Source organism: Heterodontus francisci, chromosome 7 (genome assembly GCF_036365525.1).
Source record: "Heterodontus francisci isolate sHetFra1 chromosome 7, sHetFra1.hap1, whole genome shotgun sequence".
Classification (NCBI taxonomy): domain Eukaryota; kingdom Metazoa; phylum Chordata; class Chondrichthyes; order Heterodontiformes; family Heterodontidae; genus Heterodontus; species Heterodontus francisci.
Window position 1 is genome coordinate 94,153,755 of NC_090377.1, and position 10,182 is coordinate 94,163,936.

General features: G+C 48.9%; 1 protein-coding gene across 1 annotated transcript; it reads left to right on the forward strand.

Moving 5' to 3' along the window:
- The first annotated feature begins 553 nt into the window (after window positions 1–553).
- LOC137372395 (large ribosomal subunit protein eL18-like) lies at window positions 554–9,585 on the forward strand. The gene is made up of 4 exons (XM_068036283.1): window positions 554–680; window positions 1,843–1,962; window positions 3,165–3,203; window positions 9,026–9,585. The coding sequence occupies exons 1-4, from the start codon at window positions 554–556 to the stop codon at window positions 9,583–9,585; spliced, it is 846 nt and encodes a 281-aa protein (XP_067892384.1).
- The last annotated feature ends 597 nt before the right edge of the window (window positions 9,586–10,182 follow it).

Sequence of the window (10,182 nt, forward strand, 5' to 3'; positions counted from 1 at the left end):
CAAGGCAAGGGAGGGTCGTTTAGGAGGGGTGGAATGGAGTGTTATCCAGTGGTGGCAGTTGAGCCATTGAGGGGGGCTGTCCGTAGGGTACAGGGTGCTTAACCAGGAGGGCCCCCCCCATCCCCCACCAGCCCGTAAGAGGGCCACCAGGTTTTACCTGGTGCTGTACTGGCGCCCTTTGTTGCCTGACTGCCAGGGGTAAAATCCCAGCAGCAGTGGGAGCAGTGTACTGGGGCCACTGAAGGGCCTTGATTGGCCTGGGGCGGGCGGGTCGTTTCTCGCCACTGCCGCCCCATGTAAAATTGCAGTGGGAGTGGGAAGCCATCGGGAATGGGACCCGCTGCCTCCCTCTCAATTTTACGGGCCCACCCCCCCGCCACCAGCCCGCTCCCGTGGGGGGCCGTAAAATTCCGGCCCTTGTGTCTGATAGTGCCGTTTCTCATATCTGCAGCACATGCCCGGAGTCCAGCAGTCTCCGCCAGTGAAAAATGCCTGCAATGATGGCAGGTGAGATAAGGCTGCTCAAATGTTCCCTCCAGAGATGTAGCCAGAAATGGCTCACCGTCTAGAACCAGCTGACATGAGCCAAGGACCACCTCAGCCCTATGATCATGAGCCTACAGTACAACAAGTGGGGCAACTCATCTGCTGGCCACCTGGCCCTCTGGTGGCACTTAGAAGTTGCAACTGATGTGAGGGTCAGAAGTGACCCCAAGTCAACAAGGGAAATTAGGGTGTAGATAGTCTGTTAGTTTCTGGTCACCGCATTATGGGAAGGATATGATCACACTCAAGAGGGTACAGAAGAGATTTACAAGGATGCTTCCAGGAATGGAAAATTTTAGCTATGAGGAAAGATTGGATTGGTTGAGGTTTTCTTCGGAGCAGGCTAAGGGGAGATTTAATTGAGGTCTATAAAATTATGAGGGGTCTAGCTAAAGTGGATAAGAAAGGCCTATTTCAATGAATAGAGAGGTCAATAACAAGGGCATAGATTTTAAGTAATTGGTAGAAAGATTAGAGGGGAGTTGAGGACTACTTTTTCCACCAGAGGGTGGTGGGGGTCTGGAACTCAATGCCTGAAAGGGTGGTAGATTCAGAAAGCCTCAACACATTTAAAAAGCACTTGGATATGCACTTGAGGTGCCTTAACCTACAGGGTTGTGGACCAAGAGCTGGAAGGTGCGATTAGACTGGATAGTACTTTGTCGGCCGGCAAATGTACAATGGGCCAAGTGACCTCCTTCTGTGCCGTAAATCTTTCAATGCTTCTGTTATTGTACATATTACACAGATCTTGTACTTTATTGCTCATTTTTTAAAAATTTATTTGTTTCATGGGATGTGGCCATCGCTGGCCAGGCCAACATTTATTGTCCATCCCTAACTGCCCTTGAGAAGGTGGTGGTGAGCTACCTTCTTGAACCGATGCAGTCCATGTGGGGTAGATACATTCAGTGCTGTTAGGAAGAGAGTTCCAGGATTTTAACCCAGCAACAGTGAAGGAATGGTGATATAGTTCCCAGTCAGGTTGGTGTGTGACTTGGAGGGGAACTCGCAGGTGGTGGTGTTCCCATGCATCTGCTGCCCTTGTCTTTCTAGTTGGTAGAGGTCACAAGTTTGCAAGGTGCAGCCTGAGTAGCCTGGGTGAATTGCTGCAGTGCATCTTGTAAATGGTACACACTGCTGCCACTGTGCGTCAGTGGTGCATTTGTGGATGGTGTGCAAATCGAGCGGGCTGCTTTGTCCTGAATGGTGTCGAGCTTCTTGACTGTTGTTGGCGCTGCACCCATCCAGGCAAGTGGAGAGTATTCCATCACACTCCTGACTTGTGCCTTGTAGATGGTGGACAGACTTTGGGGAGTCAGGAGCTGAGTTACTTGCTGCAGGATGCCCAGCCGCTGATCTGCTTTTGTAGCTCTGGTATTTATAATGCTACTCCAGTTCAGTTTCTGGTCAATGGTAACCACCAGGATGTTGATAGTGGGGGATTCAGTGATTGTAATGCTGTTGCATGGCAAGGGGAGATGGTTAGATTCTCTCTTGTTGGAGATGGTCATTGCCTGGCACTTGTGTGGCACGAATGTTACTTGCAACTTATCAGCCCAAGCCTGGATATTGTCCAGGTCTTGCAGCATTTCTACACAGACTGCTTCAGTATCTGAGGAGTCGCAAATGGTGCTGAACATTGTGCAATCATCAGCAAACATCCTCACTTCTGACATTATGATTGAAGGAAGGTCATTGATGAAGCAGCTGAAGATGGTTGGGTCTAGGACACTATCCTGAGGAACTCCTGCAGTGATGTCCTGGAGCTCAGATGATCGACCTCCAACAACCACAACCATCTTCCTTTGTGCTAGGTATGACTCTAACCAGCAGAGAGATTTCCCCCTGATTCCCATTGACTTCAATTTGTTAGGGCTCCTTGATGCCATACTCGGTCAAATGCTGCCTTGATGTCAAGGGCAGTCACTCTCACCTCACCACTGGAGTTATGCTTTTTTGTCCATGTTTGAACCAAGGCTGTAATGTGGTCAAGAGCTAAGTGGCCCTGGTGGAACCCAAACTGAGCATCACTGAGCAGGTTATTGCTAAGCAAGTGTCGCTTGATAGCACTATCAATGACACCTTGCATCACTTTACTGATGGTCGAGAGTTGACTGATGGGGTGGTAATTGTCCGGGTTGGATTTGTCCTTTTTGTGTACAGGACATGTCTGGGCAATTTTCCACATTGCCAGGTAGATGCCAGTGTTGTCGCTGTACTGGAACAACTTGGCTAGGGGCGCGGCAAGTTCTGGAGCGCAGGTCTTCAGTACTATCTTCAGAATGTTGTCAGGGCCCATACCCTTTGAGGTATCTTCAGTAGTTTCTTGATATCATGCGGAGTGAATCGAATTGGCTGAAGACTGGCATCTGTGATGCTAGGGACTTTAGGAGGAGGCTAAGATGGATCATCCACTCGGCTCTTCTGGCTGAACATTGTTGCAAATGCTTCGGTCTTATCTTTTGCACTGATGTGCTGGCCTCCCCCATCATTGAGGATGGGGATATATGTGGAGTCACCTTCTCCACTTAGTTGTTTAATTGTCCACCACCATTCATGACTGGATGTGGCAGGATTGCAGAGCTTAGATCTGATCCGTTGGTTCCATTAAATAGAAGGCGGAGGGGCCTGCCGCTGGGTGGAGACGCTTCCAGGTGAGGCCTGGTGGCCTCCTAGCTGGATCGTGGTGGGTGGGGGGGGGGGTTTCCTCCTTTGAGAGCAGTTCAGGGCCCCCAGAAGAGCCCTGGTGATGATGTCTGCACCCCCCCCCACCACCCTCACCAACCACCTCCACCCCCCCTCCACTCTGTCGCCAGGGACTACCTAAATGGCCGTGGCGACCCGAAGCCCACTCACCTCTTCCGGGGTCGACTCCAATCTTCAGCCTCCTGCAGTACCGGTAGTGGCCACCACTCCCAGTGGTGCTGCCAGTACTGCAGAGCTGCCAGCCTTCTGATTGACCGGCAGCTCTGGAGACAGGAGCTCATCCCTTAAAGGAACGACGTCCCCAACAGCAGGCAGTTAATTGGCTGCAAAAGGGGTCTGGCGGAGGGCTGAGGCAGTGTCTCCCCCTGACTTCCAGCCCGCCGCTGGGACCCCCATCACTGGAATAAAATCCAGCGATAGTCTCTGGTTTACCACAAGTGCCTATCGAGGCAATAATTGTTCTAATGATAAAAGCAAAATACTGCGGATGCTGGAAATCTGAAACAAAAACAAGAAATGCTGGATTCACTCAGCAGGTCTGGCAGCATCTGTGGAAAGAGAAGCAGAGTTAACGTTTCGGGTCAGTGACCCTTCTTCGGAACTGACAAATATTAGAAAAGTTACAGATTATAAACAAGTGAGGTGGGGGTTGGGCAAGAGATAACAAAGGAGAAGGTGCAGATTGGACCAGGCCACATAGCTGACCAAAAGGTCACGGAGCAAAGGCAAACAATATGTTAATGGTGTTTTGAAAGACAAAGCATTAGTACAGATTAGGTGTGAATATACTGAATATAGAACATCAGCAAGTGCAAACCTGAAGAAAAACAACCTGAAAAAAACAGTGGGTAAGCAAACTGAACAAACTAAGATGAAATGAAATAAATGCAATAAATGTAAAAAGGAATGCAAAAAAAAAGGAAGAAAAAATAACTAAAAATGACGAAAAATGAAAGTAAAGTGGGGGGCTGTCATGCTCTGAAATTATTGAACTCAATGTTCAGTCCGGCAGGCTGTAGTGTGCCTAATCGGTAGATGAGATGCTGTTCCTCGAGCTTGCGTTGATGTTCACTGGAACACTGCAGCAATCCCAGGACAGAGATGTGAGCATGAGAGCAGGGGGGAGTGTTGAAATGGCAAGCAACCGGAAGCTCAGGGTCCTGCTTGCGGACTGAGCGGAGATGTTCCGCAAAGCGGTCACCCAGTCTGCGCTTGGTCTCCCCAATGTAGAGGAGACCACACTGTGAGCAGCGAATACAGTATACTACATTGAAAGAAGTACAAGTAAATCGCTGCTTCACCTGAAAGGAGTGTTTGGGGCCTGGGATAGTGAGGAGAGAGGAGGTAAATGGGCAGGTATTACACCTCCTGCGATTGCAAGGGAAGGTGCCCTGGGACGGGGACGAGGTGGTGGGGGTAATGGAGGAGTGGACCAGGGTGTCGCGGAGGGAATGATCCCTTCGGAATGCTGACAGGGGAAGGGAGGGGAAGATGCGACTGGTAGTGGCATCATGCTGGAGGTGGCGAAAATGGCGGAGGATGATCCTTTGGATATGGAGGCTGGTGGGATGAAAAGTGAGGACAAGGGGAACCCTGTCACGGTTCTGGGAGGGAGGGGAAGGGGTGAGGGTAGAGGTGCGGGGAATGGGTCGGACACGGTTGAGGGCCCTGTCAACCACAGTGGGGGGAAATCCTCGGTTGAGGAAAAAGGAGGTCATATCAGAAGCACCGTCATGGAAGGTAGCATCATCAGAGCAGATGCGTCGGAGACGGAGAAACTGGGAGAATGGAATGGAGTCCTTACAGGAGGTAGGGTGTGAAGAAGTGTAGTCGAGGTAGCTGTGGGAGTCAGTGGGCTTATAATGGATATTGGTAGACAACCTATCCCCAGAGATGGAGACAGAGAAGTCGAGGAAGGGAAGGGAAGTGTCAGAGATGGACCATGTAAAGGTGAGAGAAGGGTGTAAATTGGAAGCAAAGTTGATAAAGTTTTCGAGTTCGGGGCGGGAGCAGGAAACGGCACCGATACAGTCATCAATGTACCGGAAAAAGAGTTGGGGGAGGGGGCCTGAGTAGGACTGGAACAAAGAATGCTCGACATATCCCACAAAAAGACAGGCATAACTAGGACCCATGCGGGTACCCATAGCGACACCTTTTACTTGAAGGAAGTGAGTGGATTTGAAGGAGAAGTTGTTCAATGTGAGAACAAGTTCAGCCAGGCGGAGGAGGGTGTTGGTGGATGGGGACTGGTTGGGCCTCTGTTCCAGGAAGAAGCGGAGAGCCCTCAAACCATCCTGGTGGGGGATGGAGGTGCAGAGCGATTGGACGTCCATAGTGAAGAGGAGGCGGTTGGGACCAGGAAACTGGAAATTGTCAAAATGACGTAGGGCGTCAGAAGAGTCACGGATGTAGGTGGGAAGAGACTGGACCAGCGGAGAAAAGATAGAGTCTAGATAGGAAGAAATAAGTTCAGTTGGGCAGGAGCAGGCTGACACAATGGGTCTGCCGGGACAGTCCCGTTTGTGGATTTTGGGAAGGAGATAGAAGCGGGCTGTCCGGGGTTGCGGGACTATGAGGTTGGAAGCTGTGGAGGGAAGATCTCCAGAGGAGATGAGGTCAGTGACAGTCCTTTGGACGGTGGCTTGATGTTCGGTGGTGGGGTCATGGTCCAGAGGGAGGTAGGAAGAGGTGTCTGTGAGTTGGCGTTGAGCTTCTGCAAGGTAGAGGTCGGTACGCCATACAACAACAGCACCACCCTTGTCTGCAGGTTTGATGACCATGTCGGGGTTAGACCTGAGAGAACGGAGTGCCTCAAGTTCAGAGGGGGACAGGTTCGAGTGAGTGAGGGGGGCAGAGAAATTGAGACGACCAATGTCTCGCCGACAGTTTTCAATGAAGAGATCAAGAGCGGGTAAGAGGCCAGGGTGAGGGGTCCAGGTAGAGGGAGAATGCTGGAGGCGGGTGAATGGGTCTGCTGGTCGGGGGGAGGACTCCTGGTCAAAGAAGTGAGCCCGGAGGCGGAGGCGACGGAAGAAGAGCTCAACGTCATGCCGAGCGCGAAATTCATTGAGGTGGGGGCGTAAGGGGATAAAACTGAGTCCTTTGCTGAGTACAGAACGCTCAGCATCAGAGAGGGGGAGGTCAGAGGGTATAGTGAATACACGGCAAGGGGTCAGATCAGAAGGGGTGGGGTCAGAGGGAAGTGAAGCGGAAGGAGGATCTGGAGGGGCATTAGTCCCCATCAGCTGCTGGAGCTTGCGTTCCTTAACACCTGAAAGGAAGAAAAAAAGTTTTTTGTTAATGCGTCGGATGAGACGTAAGATGAGATGAAACTGCGGAGTAGAACAGATTTGAGATAAGGTGAGACGGTGCTGCTGGAGAGAGAGGTCCAGTGTGTGCATATGGCGGCGCATAGCACTGAGTGTAGATCTCAGGATGCGGCGAGAGTAGCAGTCCGAGGAACGTTGTATTTCTCGGAGATACCTGTGATCCTGGGTGGTTTCAAAGCATGATGGGTGAAACTGCAGTTGGAATCCACGTGGAATCAGTCGGAACCGGAGACAGTCACTGAGGAAGGAGATGTGGCTGTGAAAACGAGTTTTGGTAGATACCTTATCAAACACCAGGAGGGAAATAGAAAGCAATGAAGGTGAACAAGGTAAAAGAGACAAACGAAAATCCCATCGGAGAGAAGAGCAGAACTTCTTCAAGGTAGGCATTCCTGGAAGAGAAGTGGCAGTGAATTAAACACTAAAATAAAAGCAAAATACTGCGGATGCTGGAAATCTGAAACAAAAACAAGAAATGCTGGATTCACTCAGCAGGTCTGGCAGCATCTGTGGAAAGAGAAGCAGAGTTAACGTTTCGGGTCAGTGACCCTTCTTCGGAACTGACAAATATTGTTCTAATGACCCTCTCTGTGAAAATATTTTTCTAACTTTCCTCATTTATATTAAATTTTTTTCTTTCATAAATAAACTACATGCGTGATTTTTCAAAAGAAATATACCATCCGTAAAGTACACTTTACTGAACAAAATTTGCTGTATTGTGTTGCTCTAATAAAATGTACTTGTATTTACTAGCTGGAGTCCTTTTTTACTATTCACCTAGTATTAGGGATGTAGCTTTCAATGGCTCTCACATGGAGAATGGTTTTTCACTTAGAAAGCACTGTATTTATACAAGATGTGAACCATTCTGAGCAGCAAGTGCTCCATATGTGCTAAAAATTGAATCCATGTCTCTTGTGGAGCACACTGACACACTTTCTGCAAATTAGATTGCTGCAGTTGAAGATAGTCATGGAGGATTGTCTGGATGTCTTGCTTAAATCTGGCATTGGTGTTGACTGATCTAAAACGCCATAGGCTTCCAAAATGGCTGGATAAGGGACAGCACCAATGTTCCCTCTAAGCTGCACAGCTGCACAGGAACCCGAAAGACCCCACGTAGGCTTCACACAAGTTGGCCCCTTTAAATTACTGCATGTGCACAGCTGCGAAAAAAAATAGAGAAATCACCTGCGCACTGCAAAAAATAATTACAGGGAATGTTGGCCTGCACTTTAATTTGTGAAAAGAATTTGAGTCTGAAGGCATGTAAATTCAATTTTTTCAACAATTAATGAATTTATTTATTTATAGATACAGCACTGAAACAGGCCCTTCGGCCCACCGAGTCTGTGCTGATCAACAACCACCCATTTATACTAATCCTATATTAACCTCATATTCTCTATCACATCCTCACCATTCTCCTACCAACTACCTACACGAGGGGCAATTTAGAATGGCCAATTTACCTATCAACCTGCAAGTCTTTGGCTGTGGGAGGAAACCGGAGCACCCGGTGGAAACCCACGCAGACACAGGGAGAACTTTCAAACTCCGCACAGGCAGTACCCAGAATCGAACCCGGGTTTTCTTAAATCCCTGCCCCCTCCGCCCTCACACCAAAAAAAGATTGCAAGGAGTTCCTGAACCTCTTCGTTACAAGGATTATGGCCATCCGTTTGTTGTCTCAGCTGTATTCCCCCTTTCTCCTTGGCCATCAAGTTAAATCTTCCCCAAGTGCCTCCGTTCCCTAGCCCTGAATGCTCTTCTATATCCAGTTTCTCTCCTAACTCTATTCAATCCCTCTGAGCCCATATTGTCCATGAGACTCTCAACCTCGTTCCCACTAAACTGCTGACCACCCAACTCCTGTTCTGGCCTCCCCATGCTTGGTGACAGTGTAACTTGTTGCCTCTCCTCAAGCACTTCCCTTTCCCTTTCAAAACTGCTGTCATTATCCTATCTCCTCGAAAAATTCACTCTCAGCATCTCCATCCTTGCAAACTACCACCTTATTTCAAACTTCCCCGTCCTCTCCAGTCATTGAATGTGTTGCTATTTCCCAAATCTGTGTCTATTTTTCCCATACTCCCATGTCAAAGCCCTCCAATTAGGTGCATCCCTCACCATTGCCCGAATCAAACTTCTGCACCAGAGGTGTGCCTCCCACCATACCTGTGATGGTTTCATTATAGGGGTCCAAGGCCCTTGCCTGAAACAGACCTACCTGATGGCTGCTGCTGGCACTGCAGCACTCTGAAATTGATGTCTGATTTTCCAGGTTAATTGAAATGAGGTCCAAGATCCAATTTGGATCAGGCCTTGGCACTTCCTGTTTTGGGAAAGCTGGGGCTATCCATTTTCTCCCTCATTGTATCAGCTCTTCATGTTACAAAAGAGCTGAGACAAAGCTATTCCACCATCTTGGATAGTGGACATCCGGCACAGCAAGGATCTCAAAGTGCACAGGATGGAGCCCAAGAGCCAGGACATCTACTTGTGGCTGCTGGTCAAGTTGTACCGGTTCCTAGCCCGGAGATCCAATGCTCCCTTCAACAAAGTGGTGCTGAAACAACTGTTCATGAACAGGACCAACCGCCCGCCCTTGTCCCTGGCTCGTCTGATATGCAAAATGGAGATGCCTCTTCGTGAGAGCAAAACTGCAGCGGTCGTGGGATCGATAACAGATGCCGTTCGTATCTGGGATGTCCCCAAGCTTAAGGTCTGTACACTACGGGTCACCGACGGGGTTCGACATTGCATACTGAAGGCCAGAGGCCAGATCATGACATTTGACCAGTTAGTCCTGGCTGCTCCCAAGGGGCATGGTACAGTGCTGCTTTCAGGACCTCGCAAAGGTTGGCAAGTTTACAGACATTTTGGGTTCAATCCTGGGACTCCACACAGCCACACCAAACCCTTCATCTCCTCCAAGGGTCGTAAATTTGAGGGAGCCAGAGGTCGAAGACCGCGTCGTGGATACAAGAATTGAGAAGCTTCTATTTCTGTATCAATAAAGTCATATTAAACCACCAAAACAAAAGCCATATGAATTCAGTGTCTCTGTTAGTGTGAATGAATCATGATCGTCTTCCTGTACTTGTGAGATTGTCAATTGGTGCTGAAATATAGGCAGTTTTGACTATGAAATCTTATTTATTACTAACTGCAATGAGAATCTCCAAACTCATTGTAGGCTCCAAGTTTTGAAGGAGGCGAGAACATTCAGCATTGCATGTCCAATAGAACCATGCTGCATTAAATAGTGTTACCATCAGCAGTTACAACTCATGACTAAAACAAGAAGCATTAGATCGAACAAAAAGCTGGTCTTAGGGGGGAGAATACAAAGGAGGCGAAATCGGCCATTGGTAATAGCACGAAATGAGTGATAACAAATTGGCAATCCATTTTATGCAATGCTAGAGTTCCTCTTCTATTGACATCAGATGGACTGATGATTCACCATCACCTGTCTCCATTACCACCAAAGACCAATTGCACCCCGAAGGCTGTATTTTGTCTGCCCGATGTGGGTCCTGGAAGCAGCACAGGAAGCGAGTGCTGTCACCGCATGTCACGCGTGCAG